This window comes from Bidens hawaiensis, unplaced genomic scaffold (genome assembly GCF_021521415.1).
Source record: "Bidens hawaiensis isolate Kalapana, Puna unplaced genomic scaffold, B.hawaiensis_p1.1 tig00003536_1, whole genome shotgun sequence".
Lineage (NCBI taxonomy): Eukaryota > Viridiplantae > Streptophyta > Magnoliopsida > Asterales > Asteraceae > Bidens > Bidens hawaiensis.
The window spans coordinates 1,717,337-1,741,937 of NW_027491199.1; the positions used below are offsets into that span (position 1 = coordinate 1,717,337).

At 39.2% G+C, this 24,601-nt stretch overlaps 1 protein-coding gene and 1 pseudogene across 5 annotated transcripts; one reads left to right on the forward strand and one right to left on the reverse strand.

Annotated features, from left to right (window-relative positions):
- Positions 1 to 12,089: 12,089 nt before the first annotated feature.
- On the reverse strand, positions 12,090 to 13,256 carry LOC143623756 (F-box/kelch-repeat protein At3g06240-like; annotated as a pseudogene).
- A 4,522-nt stretch (positions 13,257 to 17,778) lies between these two features.
- Positions 17,779 to 24,022, forward strand: LOC143623757 (ribonuclease E/G-like protein, chloroplastic). Of its 5 annotated transcripts, none has more exons than XM_077094605.1 (12): positions 17,779 to 17,889; positions 18,884 to 19,139; positions 19,230 to 20,308; positions 20,945 to 21,262; positions 21,344 to 21,385; positions 21,889 to 22,013; positions 22,095 to 22,242; positions 22,479 to 22,551; positions 22,653 to 22,765; positions 22,852 to 22,971; positions 23,054 to 23,200; positions 23,571 to 24,022. In XM_077094605.1, exons 2-12 carry the CDS (start codon positions 18,935 to 18,937, stop codon positions 23,769 to 23,771), a joined length of 2,571 nt encoding a protein of 856 aa, XP_076950720.1. In that variant the 5' UTR covers positions 17,779 to 17,889; positions 18,884 to 18,934; the 3' UTR covers positions 23,772 to 24,022. The 5 variants fall into 5 exon arrangements, with proteins under 5 accessions (XP_076950720.1, XP_076950716.1, XP_076950718.1 ...); XM_077094601.1 differs by having other exon boundaries at positions 23,048 to 23,200; positions 23,571 to 24,020; XM_077094603.1 differs by having other exon boundaries at positions 17,813 to 17,889; positions 18,887 to 19,139; positions 23,048 to 23,200; positions 23,571 to 24,020.
- Positions 24,023 to 24,601: the final 579 nt, after the last annotated feature.

Here is a 24,601-nt window from a genome sequence, read left to right on the forward strand (position 1 = left end):
TTGTCCACTAACAGCATTGATGACGGGGTAGCCCAAAGAAATAATAAAATGGCTGAAACACATTAACGCTAAAAGGGTTAAAAGGTTAAAAGTTTCGTTTCCCGCCCAAACTTATGTAAACAAGTACCCACGTGTTACAGTACGATGTCAAATCACTGTTCACATCCTTGTCCCCTCTGACCAAAGGACATACTCAGAAAAAGTATTATTATTTTAGTTATGGACCAGCGGTTCAAACCTTTCCGCCCATAAAGGTCAACTCTCTATGCAAACAAGAGACTAACTAGTTTAGTTAACTGAACTAAAAGGCTTACATCTTCTTCATATAAATAGATGACTTAGTCTTCAACATAAAAACAACAGATTTGGGCAGATAACACCATCTCCCTAATCTTCTCTTCTCCCTTGAGAAATATGCTCTTAGCTTATTTCTTTCTCACTTCCATAACTTCATATCTTCATCAAGAACATCATCCTAAAACTGATTCCAAACATCACGGTTTCGGATCCTTGGTGAACTATACCAACAAACAACTAACTAGTGAACCTCCTTCTACGTTTTGCAAACGTAGAGGGACACCACGACCTGCGTTAGGCTAACCTGAACCCTTGAAGCCTCTTAGCCTAACCAGTCCATTCACTATCATTGGTCTTATCTTTGTTGTAGCAACAAGCATTGTTATAAATTTTGTGACTGACAATTAAAAGAAATTTTAAAAGCCGTATTCTGTTTAACAAATTTAATTTTAATGATAATATATCATCACACAAGGTAATCTAGTCTAGAAGACCCATTTTTTAGCCATAGGTATTTGTTTGTTTGCCATTATTATCTCCAAATTTTTATCAAGACTTATAATTAATATGTTATTAAAAACGTCTCATTCCTGGCTTTCTAAATGACCCTCAATGAATGACTTTCTAAATGACCCACAATGTTGACACAAAAGAATGTTTGTAGTACCCTTTTGTAGGGTATCCATTGAGCTAGTTGAGTCGAGGAGGCTAAAGAAATGGTTACACTTTACAAGACTGATTTTTAATCCCTAAAGAAATGTATTGGAGACTGAAATAACATATGACGCTAGAGACTGATTTTACTCATAACATTGTACCGAGGAACAATTTGAGGACTCAAATTATGTGTATTGGACACTGAATGTTAGTCCATGTTGATGCCATGCAATGGGGAATAATTTTCAGTTACTAAACTAATATCTAGGATATGATTAGAGGGCTGGCAAAATCAGCCCCGATAACCATTACGGATTGATTTGGTAGTATCGGATTTTTAGTCCTAGATACCTGTTGCTACAACAAAGATAAGACCAATGATAGTTAATGGACTGGTTAGGCTAAAAGGCTTCAAATGTTCAGTGTAGCCTAACGCAGGTCGTGGTGTCCCTCTACGTTTGTAAAACGTAGAAGGAGGTTCACTAGTTAGTTGTTTGTTGTTAAAGCTCACCGATGATCAAGAACCGTGATGTTTGGAATCGGTTCATGGGTGAAGCTATGATATTTGTGAAGTAATAAAGGAATAAGCAAAGTGTGTATTCCTCAAGAGAGAAGAGAAGATCAAGGAGTATGTATTAACTCCAGATCTGGTGTCTTTGTGTTTATGGCTAAGCATCTCTTATATAAGTGAGGAGATGTAAGCCTTTTAGTTCAGATGTAACTAACTAGTTCCCCTCTAGTTTGCCTAGAGAGTTGACCATTGTTGGGCGGGAAGCTTTGGACCGATGGTCCATAGATAAAATAATAGTACTTTTTTCTAAATATGTCCTTTGCTCAGAAGGGACAAGGATGTGAATAGTGATGTGACATTGTACTGTAGCACGTGGGTGCTTATTTACATAAGTTTGGGCGGGAAACGAAGCTTTTAACCTTTTAACCCTTTTAGCGTTAACGTGTTCAGTCATTTTATTATTTTCTTGGGCTACCCCCGTCATCAGCCCCCCAAGTCAGAGGTTTTTGAGGAGTATGCTCAAGGGCTTCTGACTTTTGCACACGTTTTGTTTATTGCTTAAAGGCTTCAAGGCTTGAAGGCTCCGAAGCTTTGTTCAGTTTTGGTTATTTTTTTAATTGTTGATGTGACAGTTGATGTGATGGTAACTGCCATTTTGCGGTTCCCAATGTCTCCCTTTTCATTAATAGTCATCAGTGGGTTAACTATTCTTTTACTTCCAGATTTTTCTTATCATAAACACATTCAAACATTCAAGTTTCTTTCAATCTTCCAACAGGTTAGTCTCGATCCTTTATCTTTCTTTCAAATTATGGTTGCCAAAAAGGATCTTCCGATCACTTTTTCTCGATTGACCTAAGAAGAGGTCGAGTCGTTTTGTGTTGAATGGGGAATAGGATTAAAGTATAAACCGGTTGCTCCACCGGTCGATTTGTCGATTGACCATTGTCCGGCGGGTCACATTGCTTTGTATTTTCGACACTTTGAATTTTCCAACCTTCGGCATCCTTTTTCGATTTTTGTTTTGAATGTTCTTGAGTATTACCGTATATCGTTCGGTCAAATCCATCCGCTAGGGCTCGCTAGGGTTCTGCACTTTGAAGTTTTGTGTAGAGCCCTAAGTTATGACCCTTCACTGTTGAACTTTCGCCGTTTCTTTCGCCTAGCGAAGAATGGCGATTGGTATATGTTCGAACATACCAAGGTTGATGTGTGTTTGGTTTCTTCGGCGGTTACAACCCTTGGTTATTGGAAGGACCGGTTTTTCTTTGTTTCGGATTCTATCCTTCCGTTTAAGCCTGTTTGGAGACAACCCGAAGCCGTTTTGAATGAACCGGAACCGGCCGAGTCTGAGTTGAAAAAGGTTTTTTTGAAATCCATTAGAACATGTCCTTCACGCCTTCGCCCTTTTCCCGAACATCTCCTTGTATTATTAGGAATTAGCAAACTTTGGGATAAGCCTAATCGGGATTCCGTGCTTATGGGGATGATAAGGGTATGCATTTGTTTTTTCTGCTTTTGCTTTATCATGTTGACAAGTTTAATGAACTCTTTTTGTGTTTGTAGTCATGTCTGCTTTGGACTTTTTAAAGAGTGATGATACTTCAGACGTTGCCTTCACTGATGTTGCAGCCATTGTCGGGGAAGATTCGGTTGTCCGTGGGAAAGAGGGTCGATTTGAGGATGCTGCGTATGCTGGAGTTGCAAATGTTAAAGGGTTCACCAAGGCCACCATTCCAAAATCCTCTACTCGTCGTTGTACACGACGTTTGCTGAAATCTGTTGCTACCTCATCCTCTCATGAGCCAGTTGAGGTTAGCGATGATATTCAAGCCTCTGAAGACCAGGGTCCGACTATGGAGGTTGAGAAGGAACAGGAGTTGGTGATTTCCAAGAAGAGGAAGTCGGCTGGCAAGAAGGTTGAGATGCCAGTCGTTCAAGGGTTGGATGGTAATGCCGTTTATGTGCCATAATGGAGTGTCAGGGTTGGGGATTCTTTCAAGGACCCCGAAGTTTGTGCCGATGCTTTAGCTCATTTTGCTCCTCCGGGAGTTCGTGATACTATCTCCAAGATGGAGGATGACTCCTTGTTGTCCCGGTTGATATTAAACCATTCCAACGTTTCTGCCCTTTTGGCAGAAGGTGTCACCCGTTTTTATGAAGGGTATGGAGGAGTATGAGGAGTTTATGGACACGAAGGAAAGATGAAGGCTTCTATGGCAACCTTGAAGAAAGATGTTGAAGGTTTTTCTGAGAAGGAGAAAGTTCATGTGAAAAAGATTGAAGAGTTGTCTCGGGGCCACGAAATTGAGATTGCAGGTTTGAAGAAAGCCATGGAGGCTGATAGGGCCAAACTGAGTGCTGACCGCGAAGCTTTTGAGGTGCAGAAGAGAGCCTTCGAGATGGAGAAGGAAGGCTTAAAAGATTCGGTTACTCAGACTTCTGAAGATAACAAGTGGTTGATCGAGCATGGGTTTCAGCAGGTTGTGTCCTATTTGCTTCATTCTAAGGAGTTTAACTCGGTGATGGGTGACGTTTATACGAACTTGCTAGGCCATGGAAAGCACTTAGGTTTTATTGCAGGCTTTCATCATCACGAAACCGGTCAGCCTATGGAGCAATCTCCTTTATTCAACCCTGAAGCCTACAAGCTTTTCACCGGTTCAGTTCATGCAATGGAAAGGCTTACTTACCCCTATGTGGGTGCGGTTTCATCATGCTATGGTAAACCACTTTCAGTTTTGCAGGGTTTAAAGCCGGCCGGCCTTAATGAGAAGGTTGCCAAAGAGGTGATTGAGTCCCTGTCGAAAAAGCGTTCCCATTCTGGCGATAGTGAAGAGACTTTGTCTGGGGGAAGCGACGGGTCTCATGTGGCAAGCCTTGAAGGCTCGGCTGTTGCTGATGTGGTCCCACAAGTCAAGAAATCCAAGAAGGCTAAGGGTGGTAAGGCTAGTACCTCAAAGCCTGTTTATGATGTTTGAACACTTTATTCGTAGCATTCTTAGCACTCTTTAAAACAATGTTATGTAATCTTGAACAATGTAGGTTTGGCATGGAACTCTTAAAGTTCCTGCCTTGTGGTTGTGTTTGGCCTTTATGGCCCTTGAACAATTTCTTGGGAATCAATGTGGTTTCCTTGTTTTAGCCTTAATCGGCTTATTATGTATGGATGCTATTTAGCTTATGGCCTTAGGATGGCCTTGTTTATGAACCTATGATATTCTATGTATTTGTATGTTGATTGCTTGTCTTGTTAGTTTGATGTGATTTTAACTAACTATCCTTAAGAAGTTTTAGTGTTGCAGTCACTTTTAGCTTCAAGGCTTCATTAGGTAAAAAGCACATGTTGGCTATCCTTTATATCACTACATAGTGTATGCTTTTTGTTTTCGTAAACTTTTTTGAAGTTTAAGGAACAAATTGGTGTAGGCTGTTCAGACCCGTCTATGAGACAAGTTTTAGTTGAAAAAAAAAATTTCTAAGTCTCATGGAGTCGAATTGATATAGGTACTCACCCCTTATATAGGTCCATTTAACCCTTGAACCTATTGAGCGATGTGGCCTGGGAGCTCATCCCCTTACATGGCCCTTGCCATGGAGTTTCTTGCTAGGTTCTCAACTTGATTATAGGATAGTAAAGACAAGTTATAACCAAAAGTTTATCATTCATTCAAGAGTTTTGTTGTTTCACAAAAAGGAGAATTGTACATCTCTTAAAATATATTTTTACATTTTGACTAGGCATGGAACCTTTTAAGGGTTTTGCCGTTCCAGTGTCTTGGAAGCCTTTTGCCTTCTGTGTCGGCCAACTTGTAGGATCCACCCTTGTGGGCTTCGAGGATTGTGTATGGTCCTTCCCACTTTGGGCCAAGCTTTCCTTGGTTTTCTTTTTTGCTGGCCTCGTTGTTTCGGAGTACAAGGTCTCCAGGCTTGAAGCGTTCATGCTTCACTCTTGCATTGTAATAATCTTCAATTTTTTGCTTGTATTTGGCCTCTTGAATGGCAGCTTGATCACGAAGTTCTTCAAGGAGTTGAAAATTCAACATGGTCTCATTTTTGTTTGATTCGAGGTCCATGTGAGTGTTCTTTGAGTCACAACTCCGACTTCGGCCGGGATTACAGCTTCCGATCCGAACACTAGGCTGTAAGGCGTTCGTTTGTGGCTCGTCTTTTCGGTTGTTCTTATTGCCCATAGAACATTTGGGAGTTCTTCAAGCCAATTGTTGTTGTGCCTTCCCAGCCTTATTTTGATTCCTTCAACGATGGTTCTGTTTGTTCTTTCAACTTGGCCGTTTGATTGTGGGTATGCGACTGAGCTGAATACTTGAGTGATTCTGAATTCTTTGCACCACGTGCTAAAAGGCTTCTCAGTAAATTGTTTCCCATTATCCGTGACCAACACTCCTGGCAGCCCATAACGGCAAATGATGGTTTCCCATACGAAGTCGATGACTTGTTTGCCCGTTATTTTTGCAAGTGGTTTGACTTCAGGCCACTTGGTAAAGTAGTCGACGGCTACTAGCAAAAATTTTACCCCACCCTTGGCCGGTGGGAATGGTGCAACAATATCCATTCCCCATTTTTGAAATGGCCAAGCCGAAGAGATGGGGACTAGATCGTGTTTAGGGCTTTTTGGAACCGATGCATCAATTTGACAGGCTTCACACTTTTTGAGTTGTTCGGTTGCATCTAGGTGCATGGTGGGCCAGAAGTATCCGAGGTTCATCAATTTTGCAACCACCGTTCTTGGCCCAAAATGAGCTCCACATATCCCCTCGTGAACCTCTTTGATCAGATATTGACTTTGTTCAGGGCCTACACATTTCAGTAGTGGTGCAAGGTAGCCCTTTTTATAAAGCGTTTCTCCTTGCAACACATACTGTCTGGATTTGATTCGAACCCTTTCAGCCTCAGTCTGGTCTAAAGGTAACTCACCATTCTTGAGGAACTTTTCTATGGGAGTCATCCAATTGGGACCCTCTTCAGTAATTGCATCTTGAACCTCCAATTCTTGAATTGAAGGAGTTTTCAGCACTTCCACCAACACTTTCTTGGTAAGGTGTGCAAATGTGAGGGATGCTAGTTTGCTTAGGGCATCGGCTCTCTTGTTTTGTGATCTTGGTACTTGTTTGATGGTGCACTCTTGAAACGTGGTCATCAACCCTTTTGCCTTTTCACGGTACTTTTTCATGTTGGGCTCTTTGGCTACATAGCTATCATTGACTTGAATTGAAACAAGCAACGAGTCTGTGAAGACTTGTAGCTTTTGGATCTTCATCTCTTTGGCAATCTCCAGACCAGCGATCAATGCTTCGTATTCAGCTTCGTTGTTGGTGGTCTGAAATTCAAGTCGAAGAGCATATGTAAATTCTAACCCTTCGAGGTTGATTAAAATGAGCCCAGCTCCTGACCCTTCGATGCTGGAAGCTCCATCTGTAAAAAGCTTCCAGGCTTCAGGGTCAGAAGGTTCAGTGGCAGTTGTATGTATTTCAGGAATGACTCGCTTTGGAATTTCTACAATAAAGTCCACCAAGACTTGAGCTTTGATAGCTTTTCTTGGGACATAGGTGATGTTATGTTCACCTAGTTCCACAGCCCATTTGGCCAATCGGCCTGAATATTCTGGTTTCTCAAGCACACTCTTGATGGGTTGGTCAGTGACCACTTGTATAGGGTGTGCTTGAAAGTACCTTCGAAGCCTTCTGGCCGTTTGAATTAAGGCCCGGACAAGTTTTTCCAAAGGAGGATATTTGACCTCTGCCAGTTTTAGTGTTTTACTAAAGAAATAAACGGGTACCTGAACTTTGTCTCGTTCGATGGTTAGAAGCGCGCTTAATACTTCTTCAGCCACTGAGAGATAGACAGAGATCAATTCTCCCATTTCAGGGGCTGCAATAGCTGGGAGTGAAGCTAAGTGTTGCTTCATTTGGTTGAAGGCTTCTTCCGCTTCTTCCGTCCACCTGAAATCTTTCTTGTTGGTGCAACCCTTTAGTGTTTTGAAAAAAGGTAAGGATTTCTCAGCAAGCTTGGAGGTAAAACGCTTCAAGGCTGCAAGCCTTCCATTCAGACTCTCTACTTGTTTTTTGCTTTGTGGAGATTTGGTTTCGAGAACAGCCCTGACTTTGTTGGGATTAGCTTTTATGCTTTGTTTCCCCACAATGTGCCCCAAAAACTTGCCTTCTTCGAACCCGAATGAACATTTTCCAGGGTTAAGCTTCATGTTGATCTTTCTTAAGTTTTGGAAGGTTTTTTGTATGTCTTCAAGCATTTGATGCTCGGTTTTGCTTTTGATTACCAGATCATCAACATAAGCTTCCAGGTTTCTGCTAATTTGGCTAGCAAATGCCTTGTCGATCAGGAGTTGATAGGTTGCACCGGCATTTCTTAGGCCAAAGGGCATCTTTTGGTAACAGAAAATACCCTTGTCCGTGTGGAAAGCGGTTTTTTCTTCATCTTATACTTTCATGAGAATTTGATGATAACCCTTGTAAGCATCGAGAAAACACTTAAAGGGATGACAGGTTAAAGAGTCAACCTTGAGGTCCATCTCGGGTAAGGGATAGCAATCCTTTGGACATGCTTTGTTTAAGTCTTTGAAGTCGATGCACATCCTCCAAGACTTGTCAGGCTTTCGAACCATGACAGGATTAGCCACCCAAGATTAATACTTGACCTCACGTAGGATCCCGGCTTGTACAAGCTTTTCAACCTCTTGGCATGCTGCCAAGCTTCTTTCTGGAGCCAGGCTCCATTTCTTTTGGACAACAGGCTTAACATCAGGAGGTATTTTCAGCTCATGTTCTGCAATGCTTCGAGGGATGCCTGTCATGTCTTCCGGACACCAAGCAAAGACATCGCTGTAGTTTATCAACAACTTTTCAAGGTGTGAAAGTGTTTCTTTGGAGAGGCTTGTGTTTACCCGTACCTTTTGTTCGGGGTATTTGGGGTTTATGATTAAGCCTTGTTCTTCGTCTTTGCTTTTTGAGATTTCCCCTTCAACCGTGTAAACCTCTTGGGTAGGTTGAAGAGTTGCAATTCCCCTGTCAGTGGGAAACTTCACAGCACCCTGACCAACCGAGACAGCCATGTTGAACGCACATTGTCCTGGCCTTCCTATGATTACATCATAGTTGGAAGGTATGTTGATAACCACAAAAGTGAGTGGTTTGGTTTTCTGCATCTTGCCATCACTAAAACAGACATCAAGGGTTAGTTGGCCTAAAGGCTTCAAGGGTACGTCAGCGATACCTTTTATAGAAGACTCGGAGGGTTGAAGCCTTGAACGCTCTTCTTTGCTCAGCCGGTTGAAGAATCTTTCATACATGATCTGTGTGGCCGCCCCTGTGTCGATGTAGGCTTTGTTTGTCTTGAGTGTTCCCACGTTCGCTTCCACTGTTAGAGGGTTTGAGAGTAAATCACCCTGAGGTGGTGGGAAGCAGACACATTGAAGCTCCCAAGCCTCTAAGCGTTGTCGTTTGTGTGGAACACCTTGGTCTGTATTCACCATATTCACTTCTTTGTTTTTTCTTTCAGCCATCTTGTCTTTGACCCCTTTCACCAAGTGAGCCAACTCTCCAGACTTGACGGCCTCGTCAATTCTTCTCTCGAGTTGAAAGCAATCGTTCGTGTGGTGACCTTTTTTATCGTGAAATTCACAGAACTGAGTGGAGTTTTCGTTCTTCTTGCTTTTGGGCAAGAGTCGAGGAGGTCGGAAGTTGTGTTTTACTTATTCAGTGACAAGGATCTCCTGAGGGGTTTTGGTTAAGGCTGTGAAGTTCACAGTCTTTTCCCTGCTTGGGGGTTCCGACCTTCAGGCCTTCGTTGATCTGAGCTCCTTGGATATTTATCATAGGGATTGTAGTTCCCTCTCTTTCGGTTAGGGCTGTTGCCTCGCCAACTAGGAGCTCTTTTTCATTGCTCTTTGAAATCAACGGACTCCTCGCCTCGAATATGTGCCACGGCTCGTTCAAGAGCTTCTTCAAGGGTTTTAGGCAGGCACTTGTTAAAGTCCCTTGTGAGGTGCTTGGAGGTGATGGCGTTCATGAAGCCTTCAACCATCATTTTTTCGTCAGCCCCCACATATTGTAACCCTTCTTTCTTGTACCTTTCGATGAAGTCTCGAAGGTTCTCATCATCGTTTTGTTTTATCTGAAAAATGACTGTGGCGTCCTTGACGTATCTTCCCTGCTGTGAGAAGTGAGCCAAGAAGCCTTTGCTCAGATCGTCGAAGCTTCGAACGCTTTGAGCAGGAAGGTCGTTGAACCATATTCTTGCCGATCCGACTAACGTTTGCATGAACATCAAACAACACTTAGCATGTGACTATTTTTCAATTCTGGCTGCCCCTGTGAAGACCTGGAGGTGGTCTTCGGGATCTTCAGTCCCATCATACGTTCTTATATGGGGTGGCATCTTGATTTTTGTTTGAAAGTCATAATCGGCGATTTGTTGAGAGAAACAAGATAGGTTACTGGGCTTGTAAGGTTTTGCCAGATCTTCGTCTAACCTTACAGCAGGGTTATGACTTGTTGCTCCTTGGTGAGTACCCAGTGCTTGGTTGATGAGCTGGGTCCAAGGGAGATGCGCCATCATCTGAGCCATCATCTGAGGCATCAGTTTGAAGCCTTGAAGGCTTTCAGGAGTTGCTGCTGCTTGGTTTGTTCCTAGGAAGTGTTCATCGCTGCACTTCGAGCCAAGGGTAAGACCGACATGGCCTCTTCCCACGTAGTGGCTGTAGGAGGAGCACTTGAAGCTGGTGACTGCCATATTTGGTCGAGAGTGGTCTCGTGTCCAAGGGGCTGTGAAGTGAACAAAGGGAAAGCCGGTGGGCTTGATCTCCCATAGGTGTAGGGAGATGGGTTAAAGGGTTGAGAGGTTACACTTGGACCAGCTTCAAAAAGAGAGGCAGCCTGGCGTGAGCTAGTCAGAGGGGAAGGTGGACGTCCGAGCGATAACGAGGGCTCCGATTCGTCATAATCTAGCCTTATTCTTATCCCCTTTTCTCTTTCTTGGCTCACGTGTTGGTTAAGAAGATGTCTTAGTTGCAAGAAATTCCGTGATACCCCTTCTAGAGTCAAGTCAACACGCTCCGGGGTGTTCGTGACTCCTGCATGAGGAGAAGGAACTCCGGATCGTGAAGGGGTTGGAGTTCGAAAAGGTGAAAAATCGAGGAACAAGGGTCCTATCGAAGTTCCTCCCGGAGTGGAAAAGATCGAGGTGGTCGCCGGAGTTTCTTGTCTGGAACTTAGTGTCGGTGTTCTTGACACTTGATTAACTTCTCCAGGAGATCCACCTTCTGACATGGTGATGGAGCTACACTACTGGTCTTTAAAGTAAGCGGCGTAGCCCCACGGTGGGCGCCAACTTGTTGCTACAACAAAGATAAGACCAATGATAGTTAATGGACTGGTTAGGCTAAAAGGCTTCAAAGGTTCAGTGTAGCCTAACGCAGGTTGTGGTGTCCCTCTACGTTTGCAAAACATAGAAGGAGGTTCACTAGTTAGTTGTTTGTTGTTAAAGCTCACCGATGATCAAGAACCGTGATGTTTGGAATTGGTTCATGGGTGAAGCTATGATATTTGTGAAGTAAGAAAGGAATAAGCAAAGTGTGTATTCCTCAAGAGAGAATAGAAGATCAAGGAGTATGTATTAACTCCAGATCTGGTGTCTTTGTGTTTATGGCTAAGCATCTCTTATATAAGTGAGGAGATGTAAGCCTTTTAGTTCAGATGTAACTAACTAGTTCCCCTCTAGTTTGCCTAGAGAGTTGACCATTGTTGGGCGGGAAGCTTTGGACCAATGGTCCATAGATAAAATAATAGTACTTTTTCTGAATATGTCCTTTGCTCAGAAGGGACAAGGATGTGAATAGTGATGTGACATTGTACTGTAGCACGTGGGTGCTTATTTACATAAGTTTGGGCGGGAAACGAAGCTTTTAACCTTTTAACCCTTTTAGCGTTAACGTGTTTTAGTCATTTTATTATTTTCTTGGGCTACCCCCGTCGTCAATACCAATCTTTTTAGTAGTGGCTGGACTTCCAAGAAGATAATTTCGATTTGAACTTTTCAATCACTAGTCAGCAGTTCTTAGCATGGTTCACGCTGGCACCAACCTGAAAGCCGTAAGTAAATGGGCATTACCTTCATGACAATGCATAACAACCCATTACAGAAACACGGGTCAATGAATATGAGATGCGAAAGAGTTGTTCCATCATTAAGCAATTTAAAGCCTTGTAGGATGCCCATATTGCAAGTTTAAAGAATAACCACATGTAAGCTTCCATACCGAGAATGAAGAAGTAAGAGCGGGTCCTCTTGTCTCACCCATCGATGTGCTTGTCTATGGTTCTTCCAACAATGTCAAACCATTTTCTAAATGTTTAGTTTTTGCCCTTTCAACAATTAACTAGTTTGAACTCATTATCTTACAAGACTAAGTAATTAAAATCTATTGTCTAAAATAAAATATACATTATAAGCTGTTTTGCCTGAATCAAAAGATAATTAAGTAGATTGGATGAGTCAGGGCATCTAATTTCTAGTGTTTGAGATCACAACTTTAACCATCAAAATCATAATCAGTAATGTCTTAAGTAACAACTCACATAAGTCATGCTTCTATAATCTTTCTCAACATAACAACACCACAGGTAAACTTACGGTGCTCCGCTGATGCATTTAGGCGATTCCAAGCTCTCCAAATACGCACCTCCAATCGCAAATCCACCTGTCACGCCTTCAACCCTCACATTCCTGTGCCGTCTTTCATCTACATTATACACATCAACTTCATCTTCACCACCCAACACAATATCCCGATCGCTCCCTTCAACCATACACACAGGCTTAACATCATCCACCTCAACCCCATCGATACAAACCCGAGTCCAAGACTCAGCAACACCATACTCCTCTATCATCCACAAATCATTCCCTATAGGCATCCCAAACATACAAAGCTTCCACCAAGAACAACCAACTCATTAAACACGCCTTTCTCGTTATCTATCAAACTCGGCAACTCAATTTCGCTAAACACCTCATTTTCCAAACTAAACGCACAAATCTTGGACGAGCATCCGGGCCGTGTGGTTGTCAGCCAGTGAAGCTTCTGGTTAACCAAAACACCACTAGTTAAATGCCCGACCGCATGATCATAAGGCGAGTTATTCACTTTCCTCCATGAATTGTTTCGCAAGCTATAAACCGATACGAACATGTCGGTGCAATCGGGATTATGCTTGTTGTCAGTGACCCAAAACGAGATGGAGACTAGTTTGTAATCATCACGTGATGAATCATAACCGAACCCGCACATAATAAAACTCTCGTCATCTGGTAATGCGTAAGGGTTAACTGGAACCTTCCAAAGCTGTCGTGTGGTTGGATTTGTTAAGAAGATGGAACTAGTTCGTCTTTGGCTAAAACGACGCCGTTGCAGGATCCTAGTATTTGTTCCCACATGATCTGACGTGGCGGGAAAGTCAGTTGTGTTACGGTGGTGGATACGTTGTTGTTTATGTGGAGTGAGTATAAGGATTTGGTGTCGGAAACGAGGATGAGTTTAGTGATATTATTATGGTGAAGGAGGTGTGTTTTGATGAATTTGGGATGGGAGATGAATGAGTTCCATGTCTTTGAAACGGATTTGAAGCGGCCGAGGGATTTGGTGGGTAAGAGACGGAGTATTGCTTCGGTGATATCCGGAGGGAGGTTGGTGTGGGATGAGGCAGTCATTGTCAACGGTTTGGTTTGGTTCGGTTTTGATTTGGTGTGGATGGATGATGATATTTAAGATGTGTGTAGGTGTTGATATTGGCACTATGAGATAACTTATAAAAATGTTTACTGAATATATTAAGATTTTTATGGTACATGTGTTTTCCTTTTTAAAGTGTGTACTTGTTATCTTGTTGTGTAGATCAAATTATCATTATTAAATAAAACGAAACTAATCATTGTGACTCGGTGTTCTCTCTATTCTAAGAAAAACCTATTATTTTTGCTACTTGTCAATCTCATAGTCCCTCCTAACCTTTTTTTTAACTAGTTTTCATATATGGCATTTATCTTTTAAGTCATTTTAATATATGGCATTAAAATTATAGGTTTATTCCAACTAAATCCATTACTACATATAATAAGTATTCTCCATATGGATTGACAAGAGACGATTTTGAAGTGTTAATTAAAGTGTTTATTATGTTTCATATTCAAAATAATAAACAATAAATATTCTATTCATAATATGTGGAATGAGAATAACCGACTTGGACTAAATCTCGATAACGTCAGCGGCTAAGGCTTAGCCTTTAATACCTAAAAATACATATGATTTTAAAACTAAAAGTTTTCGGGTTGACCGAAAACCTAGAAGTCGGACCCAAGAAACAACCCGAATTACTTCGGTTCAGGTTCGGGTTAGTATTTTCTTGGGTTCGAGTTTCTCGGGTCGGGTTAGTTTGGGTTCAGGTACGGGATTTTTTGGGTTGGGCTTTATGTTACGGGTAAAAGTGACAGCCCAAATTTTAACGATTATAAATAAGAATCACTACTTTCACTTTATGCAACTTAAAATCTTCTAATATACTTCTAACTCAGAATCATCACTATTATTTGAATATGACTTTAATGTTAGTATGTATTTTTCATTTTCCTGGCAATTTCATTCGTATGAAATAAACAAATCATTTTGTTATATTTAAATTTTCGGTTTTTATGTTGCTTGATTATACAATTTTTAATTGTAAAATATAAAGTCAATTAAAAATTTGTCATACACATAATATTAATGACAACAAATTTATCATGATCAATCAATTTCAAATTGTAAAGATTCTAAGGATGATTATATTATCAAAGTTCAGGTATATGATTTTTGGGATAATCATGTTTTCTTTTTGGATAAACAAGAGCTGATGTTCTCAAATGACATCATATTAATTGATTAAAAGCTATGATATTTTATGTGTATGAATATTTTTTTTATTAGTATCATGGATATATATTATCATTTATATAGAGTTTGTATGTACTTGGAGAACCTTTTTGTCACAATGACAACTATATATGGCTATATCAAGAGTTATAAGCAGGCTTATATGTTACTTTATTAAGAGTTACAAGAAGACATAGACTAAAGATTTTGAATTTTATAAACAATGTATACATACTAATACAATCATAAATGTAGTGTAAAAGAAAGTTTTTTTTACCTATTTGTAACATATTTGTGTAATCTTAGCTATTTAATTTATGTAATTTTAATTTAATTGTAATTGTATTAACAATATATGATCAATTTGTTGACCGTATTTCACTTAATGGTAGGGATGGCAAAAAAAACCAAACCCGATGGGGAAAACCGAAACCCGCCCCGAACGGGGCGGGTTCGGGGACACTTAATCGGGGACGGGTCCGGGTTCGGGGTTTCCCCGTTTAAGTTAATCGGGTTCGGGGCGGGTATGGTATAGCCTGTACCCGCCCCGTATACCCGCCCCGTATACCCGTTTAAAACCCGTTTAATTAAATATAATTTTTATATTTATATATAATATATTATTTATTATTTATTTTCCCAATAAGGCTGCCTAACCCATTTTCCCGTATACCCGTTTAAAACCAGTTTCCTACTTTCCCATTTGGCCATTTGGCCATTGACGATGGTATTGAGGTAATACATATATATATGGTTTATCATTTACATTTTAATATGGTTTAACATTGATTCTTATATAGTTTCCAATTAATATGTTAATGTTTGATTATCATAGCAATCCGGCGTGACAAGTGTTTGAATGGTTGAATGGGTGCGGTATGGACGTGTAAGAAGGATCAATCATGAAGTTAATTTCCGTTGTGATGGGAGAAATAAACATTTTTATGTATTAATAATGTCTTTTGTATGTGTAATGTGTTTGGATATTGAACTTTTTGTGTATTAATATTGTATTGTAATTTTGTATCATTTTCTTACAATCGGGTTTTAAACGGTGAACCCGACGGTTAAATGGGGATCCCCACGGGGAATTTAGCCCGTTTAAAAACCATTTATGCTAGACGGGTTCCCCGAATACCCGCGGTTTTCCCCGAATCCCCGATGGGGATTCCCCGTTTAGTCCCCGCGGGTTTTTAGACGGTTTTGGTAATGGGTTTTATAAACCGGGGCGGGTATGGGATTGGCATTCCCCGCCCCGAAACCGCCCCGTTGCCATCCCTACTTAATGGTCAAAGTTTAAAATTTTCAACAATTACTCGTGTAATACATAGGCCTCAATCTAGTAACTTATAAGGCTTGGGTTTAACAGAGATCTAAATTTTAACTTCCATTTGTGTCACTTTTGATAGATTATGACAATGAATGATTTGAGCTAGGCCTTGCAAAGTTGTCAGTTCGAATTCCGAGTCCACCCGGGTTTTCGTCTCACCGTGTGTTACGGCAGAGAGTTTTGCTCTTGTGGTGGCACAACTGTTAAGTGGCAGCCGACAGTATGGTTTTCCAGGGGAACACCCAAACCAGTTCCCCTAACCAAACTCTGAAACCAGCGTGGACCCGATTAAGACAACATAATCTGATCAGAATATGACAATGTGACTCTCAAAATTTAGGAAGTACGGTAGCCTATCACACAAAAAAGTCATCGTTCCAAAAAAAAAAGTAGAATGAATGTGACCAAATGATATAAATAATACCCTTAAATTAGATCGTGTATCTGTGTATAACCTCTTTGGATCCCCAAGCAATGACCATTTTGTCCCGTATGCCATCGAGATTCTTTAGTTTTTATCCTTCTTTGAACTCATAAGCGGAGTGGCCAAATCCTAGACTGTAGGGTGCTGAGAAGTTTAAGCAATTCTAGCACACACCTTTTCTTAGTCATTAAAGCACTTCCAAAATATATGCATGAGTGACCAGGAATCATATGTTAAGCAAATAATCGAGTAGACTAAATCAACCCAACACTATTGACTCCTCACATTCACTCAAGTCTCATCATCAAATCACGCACACCATCATGTTGCTCAGCGGCTAAATACACACTCAGCAAATTACTCAAAGTGTTTGTCGAACATAAGCCTATTGCCCTCACTTAGCATGTAACCTTAATTCCTTCTTAGACTGGCACATTACCTTTGCTAGCGATATGGTTACAACCATCTAGAACCTTCAAGCAAAGTACACAACTTCCCATGGCATATGTCAACTTAGGTAGCATTTTTAGGATAATAAACCCACAACCTTTTTAATTATAGACTCATGTCTGCTTAATACATTCTCTCAATCTCTCCCACCATCAATGCATAGCCACCATTTAAGAGCTTAAGAAAGTGACTTCACCACATCATAACTACCCGAATGATCGAACATACTTTTATACCTTGATGCAATATGTTAGCAATCAAATAGCCAGATTTAGGCCAAAAACTTCGAACTTTTTGAAGGTTGATAATATAAATAGTCTGGATAATCATAATCTTGTGTCAAAACTCACGAGCAACTAAAATGAAATAGAGAATTCTATCACCTTGCAAACGCACAAGGATGCAAAATTCAAAAAAGAAATCAAGGTAATCTAAAGTTGCTCCAATATTCCATCTATTCAAAGCAATAATAGGCTCCATAGGAATGTTGGATCGCCACCGGGTGTGATTTTGGTTGTAGTTAAATCCTAATGATACCGATTGTCACATCTTTGCTGTGGTTAATTAGTTTTATCAAATCCACAAGGACCAACCATCCCTTCTCATGTGAATAGAGGTTCACAAGTTTTCGGCTACTGGCGGTCTCAAATTTAAAAAACTTGTTTCGAATGGTCCCCCGTTAAAAAAGACTTAACGACGTTATACATTTTTCCGAATTTCATACTATTTTTATAGACCTTTTGATCGGAAGGAGAATACGAGTTGATTTGATATGGTGATCCAAACGGCTTGATTTTTGTTAATTGGAAGTTCAAACGCCCGAATTGAAGCATTGGTTTGTCGTTTTGGATCGAGCTAAGTTTCACATCAATCGACTCGTATTCTCCTTCCGATCAAAAGCCCTAAAACATTAATATGAAATTCGGGAAAAAGTATAATGTCGTCAAGTCCTTTTTAACAGGAGACCATTAGAGGTCAACTTTTTTAAATTTCAGACTATCAGTGACGATAAAATGAATATTGATTATTATCGGTCAATACCGGTAAATAAGATTTAAAATCCAATAAACCTATATAATATACCCCCCTTAAAAACATAAGGTTTTGTTAAAAATGAATATGAATGGATAATTTAGTTTCATGTATGTAATTTGGTCTGTGTCAACCAAAACTTAGACCCCCCATCTTGTTGGCTGTTGCTTCCTCCTTATCTTGCTCGCCATTTCTACACACTCTTTCACTATCATCACTACCTTCCTTCCACAGAACCCAACGTCGTACGCTCTCTCTACCCATTTCATTTCTCTTTATCTATCTCCCAATTATCATGCTTCAATCTTTTCTTATTCTATGAACAATAATAATCTTCAAATTTCTATCGAATTGCTTTCACTTTTTTATGGGTTCGGAAAGTGGTATGTTTAGTTTTTACCCTGATAGATAAACTCCATTGCCATGGTCTTTGCTATGCACACCAACTGTTTGTCAAAATGCCTAACTTAAATTTTATTACACTGCATGCTTAAATTTCGAGGGATTAAACAACTCAGTGGATTGGTGATACCTATTTAAGCTGCAGTGTCTTAAGTAGATAGGTGTAAACGGTTATTCTGTAGTTTTATTCACATTTGCCTATGCACACCAACTGTTTGTGAAAATGTTTTCATGGGTGATTAAAGAATTTAGTGGACCATTTTAAGCTGTAGTGTGTTAAATAACTGTCTATTAGAATGTTGAAATTGTTGTCATTTATTTCTCAAGTTTTTGTTTAGTTTAAAAATTGAAACTTGATTGTTATAGAGAGATTCAAATGTGTTGTTTAAAGTCTTCATTCTAAGGTAGGTTTATAACCTAGAAAAGAAGCTTGATTGAAGCAGTGAATCATTTGATTAGAAACATGTTCTTCACATACTCTTATGCGATTACGCATCAACAATAAAAGAAAAAAAAAACTTGTTTTGTTAATGTGTTTGTGATACGAACCCGGGAAACGGCTCAGACCCGAGGGGAAAATTCAAGAGATGTTAGTTGTTCCTGCCTAAACAACCTGACTGAAATTAAACGCCCTTGACTAGACGAAAAGTAGGGGTAGTTTTATTAGGTTCTAGCTAGTAGCATTAGTATTAATTGGTTTGTCTTTCTTTGTAATTCTCGTTTAAGTATTATCCATCAAAATCATATTTTGTTTTGGAGATTTAGGCTATCTTGAATCAGGCCAATTATCCTATATTTCACCAATTCAATTCCCAGGTTCTAACAATTTGATTTCAGCAGATACATGGTAGAGAATGTTTTTCTTGTAGCTGTTTTATCAAGGCAGGTATGCAATCTGTATGTGAAATCTTGTGGATGTTAAGACCCGAAGTCTTACTTTCACCACATTTATCTAGCAAAAAAAGCAGGAAAATATTAATAAGAAGATCATTAACTAGACAATGTATCCACAACCATACACCGAATTACTTTGGCTCCTGGATGGTTGACACCTGGCTCCCTGGACAACCGCTGATTCCTTCTCAGCCCAGAGGTATCTGTTCATATACGCTTGTAAACCAAAATCAAAGCTTAATCATTTAATATGTTTCTGAAAACTCAAATGCTTCCAGTGATTTAACAGATGAAGGAAAAAAGTTGGAAACTTCTGGTAGTGACTTTTTGGTGTCGAAACAGTTATTGGGTGACCTAGATTTTGAAGATGACTTTGGTTCTGAAGATATTTATGACTCATATTACCAGCCTGTAGAGGAACCATGGCTTGTAGAATCTTCTGAGCTTTTCAAATCCATTAAGAAAAGAGATCCTTCAAGTTTATTAAACAATATAAACTTAAACCAAAATAGTTCAGAAAGAGAGTACCCTGTTGAAGAGCCTTGGCTATCTATTGAAGTTTCCAACAACAATGAAGACCCAGAAATCACAGAAGTCACAGAAATTACAGAAATACCTTCTCTTGATAAACCTAGTCTTAACGAGTTTGAAGAGATTCCAAAAAACTTGTTTCATGATAATGAGAGTAGAGTAGGGGTAGGTATGCAGGAGGTAGATACGGTTATATTGATAAACTCATCTTTATGTACAATGCAACGGGTTGCGGTAATGGAAGATGAAAAGTTGGTTGAAATATTATTAGAACCAATTAAAAATAACGTGCACTGTGATAGCGTATATATAGGAGTTGTTTCAAAGCTAGTTCCACACATGGGTGGTGCTTTTGTAAACATAGGGCACGCGAGGGCTTCTCTTGTAGAAATAAAGCATCATGTTGAGCCGTTTATATTTCCTCCATTTTCTCATTATAAAGATCATAGATCGGAAGACGGGTCTTTGCTTGTTGAGCTTCTAGAACATCCTACTCAAGTTAATGAGAAAAAACACAAGTCTGAACATGTGGAAGTTGTTGATAATATAAATGATGATGAGTTTGGAGAGCATGATATTGATGATGAGTTTGATGTGTCAGAAGATTTTGAAGGAAATGGTGATGGGTTGTATATTAATGGAAAGAGGAATATATTTCAACCGATTAGTCAAACTTTGACTAATAAAACTGCAGAAGATAAGGAAAACGGGTCAGATGAAAGTACGTGGGCCCAAGTTCAAAGAGGGACTAAAATAATCGTTCAAGTTGTCAAAGAGGGATTGGGTACAAAAGGCCCGACATTGACAGCTTATCCAAAGTTACGGAGCCGATTTTGGGTATGTTCCATTCTGAAACTGGTATGGCTGGTGTTCATGGGTTGTGGGTCAGACCCGACGCAACCTCAAAAATTTGACACGAACACGAACACAGTGTCAGACATCTACACCACACAAACCTGAAAATTTGACGCGAACCCAAACACGACATGCATATTCGTGGGTGGACACGAACACAACTCATTTAATTAAACTGGTTCAGGGTCCAACCAGACACAATCGGAAAATTTGACATGAACCCGAACACGAATACATGACACACATATTCGTGGGCCGTTTAGTTAAAGGAGTCTGCGGGTCCACCCTGACACAAATCCGAAAATTTAACACGAACCCGAACATGAAAATTGTATCAAACACGTGAACCCGGGTTTGCGGGTGGTGGGTTTGACTCGAATCTGCTTATACCAAGCCAAAACCCGTGAATTTCATTTCGTGTCAAAAATTCACACCCCTAAATATGCTCATGCATAGAGTTGACAATTTTCACATGCTTACTTAAAATGGGTTCTAGGGTTTCATTTTGTATCCAACGGGTGAACTTGAAAAACCTATATTGAAATGAAACAACTTCAATAAACGAAAATTAGGTTTGTGATATTAACCCTAAAAGTAGGACTATTGAACAATGTGCAGGTTTTGATGACTCGTTGCAATAGAATTGGGATTTCAAAGAAAATATCTGGGGTGGAGAGAACCCGGTTAAAAGTCATAGCCAAGACGTTGCAGCCACCCGGGTTCGGTATAACCGTGAGGACGGTTGCTGCGGGTCATACTTTGGAAGAACTGCAAAAGGATCTTAATGGGTTGCTATCAATGTGGAAAAGTATTACTGAACAAGCCACATCAGCAGCCCTTGCAGCTGATGAAGGTGTTGAAGGTGCAATTCCCGCTATGTTACATAGAGCAATGGGCCAAACACTTTCAGTTGTCCAAGATTATTTTAATCATAAGGTATTAATATTCGAAATATTAATGTCTAATATTTATACGTCACGTTAAATATGAATTAATTCTCCACCGGGCTGTGTTTAGGTGAAGAAAATGGTAGTTGATTCTCCAAGGATATATCATGAGGTACCAAATTATATCAAAATATTTATACTTAAATACAGTTTTAGTTCCTGTGGTTTGACCAAATAACCCTTTTAGTCCATTAGTTTAAATTTGACTTTTTAAGTCCAATAGTTTCATTTTCATATCAGTTAAAGTCTAGTTCACTAACCTCATCCAAATTTTCTGTTAACTTTATATAAAAAGACCAAAATACCCTTGATTATTTGTGTTTTTGATCAAAATGCCTCTAAAAAAACTAATATGTTTTATAATTAAACAAATGCAAGGTATTTTGACCATTTCTAAAAGTAACAGAAATAGTCCAAGGGTTTTTTGGTCTTTTAGTAAAAAGTTAACAGAAAATCTGGATGGGTTAGTGGGCTGGACTTTAATGATACGAAAATGAACCTATTAGACTAAAAAAGCCAAATTAAACTAGTGGACTAAAAGGGACTAAAACTGTATTTAACTCAATACTTTTGTGGTTATTGTGTTTTTGTTTAAATCTTTGTCTTTCGATTCAGGTTACAAATTATCTTCAGGATATAGCTCCTGAGCTATGCAATCGGGTTGAGTTATACAACAAAAAGAATCCACTTTTTGATGAGTATAACATTGAAGAAGAACTGAACAACATGTTAAGTAAAAGGTGAGAGAGATTGTTTTTTGTGTAATTTGTATATATTTTGTGTAATATTTATTGGAGTTGAATGCGTGTCTTGTTATGCAGGGTTGCACTCTCTAATGGAGGTTATTTAGTAATTGAACAAACCGAGGCTTTGGTCTCTATTGATGTGAATGGAGGACAGTGTATGCTTGGTCATGGGACTTCACAGGAGAAAGCCATTCTTGAAGTCAATCTTGCAGCAGCTAAACAAGTATGTATGTGCATTATTTAGTTAATTTTAAATGTGGTGGTTTATATTACAATCCTGTTTTCTAAGTTGAGTTGTATAAATAAGTAATCATGACAAATGTTAGCAGCTTTAAGGCCTCATTCTTATGGATTGTGATATCGTGAAGCAAATTTTTGCGTTTTTCTCTTAAAAAGACCAAAAATGCTGATGATTTTAGAAATCAAACTATTTTGATATTGATTTTCCATGGATTTCAGATTGCTAGGGAATTGCGGTTGAGAGATATTGGTGGGATTATTGTAGTTGATTTCATTGATATGCTGGATGATTGTAAGTCTCCGTGTGTGTTCAGAAATGCTCATACAAGAAAGCCTTGTTCTGTATCAGCAATAAATTGCACTCACGTTTTTCTTTTTGAATATTATATTCAGCATATAAGAGATTGGTCTATGAAGCGGTTAAAAATGCAGTTGAGAGGGACCGCTCATTAGTCAAAGTCTCTGAGCTTTCAAGGCATGGGCTAATGGAGATCACCAGAAAAAGGGTATGCACTTCATAAAATTGACAAATTATAAATTAAAAACGATATTTCGCAAACAAAACAAATCATCGTTTTTGTGTCTTGACCAGGTGCGACCTAGTGTGACATTCATGATCAGTGAACCATGTTCTTGTTGTCATGCTACCGGGAGAGTTGAAGCTTTGGAAACCTCGTTCTCTAAAATCGAGCGTGAGATTTGTCGATTGCTTGTGAGTTGTTCTTTTCTTTATTCGATTATAGTTAGTTAATATGAACAATTGTAAAAACCACATTCATTTTTGGTAGGCACAGATAGAGAAACCAGATCCTGGAAAGCCTGAAACATGGCCAAAGTTCGTTCTAATGGTTGATCGATATATGGGTAGTTACTTAACTTCTGGAAAGAGGACAAGATTAGCTATCTTGAGTAGTTCTCTAAGAGTATGGATTTTGCTTAAGGTAATGGGTTGATTTAAGTTGTTTTTTTTAAGCCTGGTAAACTGAGTGGGTCGGGCGGGTTTGGGTGACAGGCCATTTTAAAAAGAAGTAGCAACTTGGTTCGGGTCAATGGGTCAAAGCGGTCCATTTTAAAAAGAAGTATCAATTTGGTTCGGGTCAAAAGTGATCCGTGTCAGAATGGGTTCGGGTCAGTATGGGGTAATGAGCAGAATGGGTTTTGGGTAAAATTGGGCCATTTAAAAATCAATTTTGGTTTGGGTTAAAATGGGTTGTGGCCAGAATGCAGATTGCAGACTGGTTGAAATGAGCAAGAAATTAGTCAATGGTTGTTCAATTTGGGTCATGTTCTAATTGACTTTCAAAACATCAGGTTGCAAGAAATTTTACTAGGGGTGCATTTGAGTTAAAGCCACTAGAAGAATATAAGGATGATAGAGATGAAGATGAAATTAAAAGGCGGCAGCCACCGTTGCAGCCGCCAAAGAAGACCGCCAGAGATACGCCCAGACGGAAAGTCACCATCTTTCCCATTAACAAGTGGAAGACTGGTGGTGGTGGTGGTAGTAAATGAACATATGTAAGATTTGGTAATCTCAGTTTCAGCTACTTTTTTGCTTATATTAAAAAAGGTCCCAAGTGAAATGTCTTTTTTAAAAAAAAAATTACTATTTGGTAGTTACATATAACAGACTTTTGTAGATGGTTACAGATGGCATGAACTTTTGTTTTTGTAATTCAGTATCTAAATTTTCTATTCTGTAATAACAAAGAAATGTGTCTGAATTTTGTTGACAGTATATATCCATTTATATTATACATCCATCATAAGATTCATTTGTGTGTTCTGGAAAATCAAGCGTCATCATTGCCAAATATTTACATCTGGATTATAATTTAAGTAAAAGGTTGTCAAATTGTTAAAATCTGAAAAATTGGTGTATTTGACTTAGATTGACCAATGCTATCAAAATTGAGAGATTATTAACCTAATTATGGTTTAGAAAGTCCTATATCATGCATTGAAGTGATTTCTAATCAAAATATCTTGTTAAAGAAAATAGAAAAATTAAAATTTTGTATTAAGAGCTATTAAACTTGTTGAATGACTTGTATTTTTTGTAAGCATATGATTTTGAAAGTGAAACACGCAATAAAAACTAATCATTGGACCCAATTATGTACAACATGCAACAAATGACAAAAATAGTGGTCTCTTGATAACCCTAGGCCATGTGTAATGGGACATTATATGGGTGGATAAAGCCCCTACACCATCCCTCTAGGCATTATATGGGGCTTTATAAGGACAGACGTTTTTACAATAAAGCTCATATGTGTTCTAAATGATAATGATTTAAGATCCAGTATCCACTACACATGTTTTTTACTATAAAGGACGAT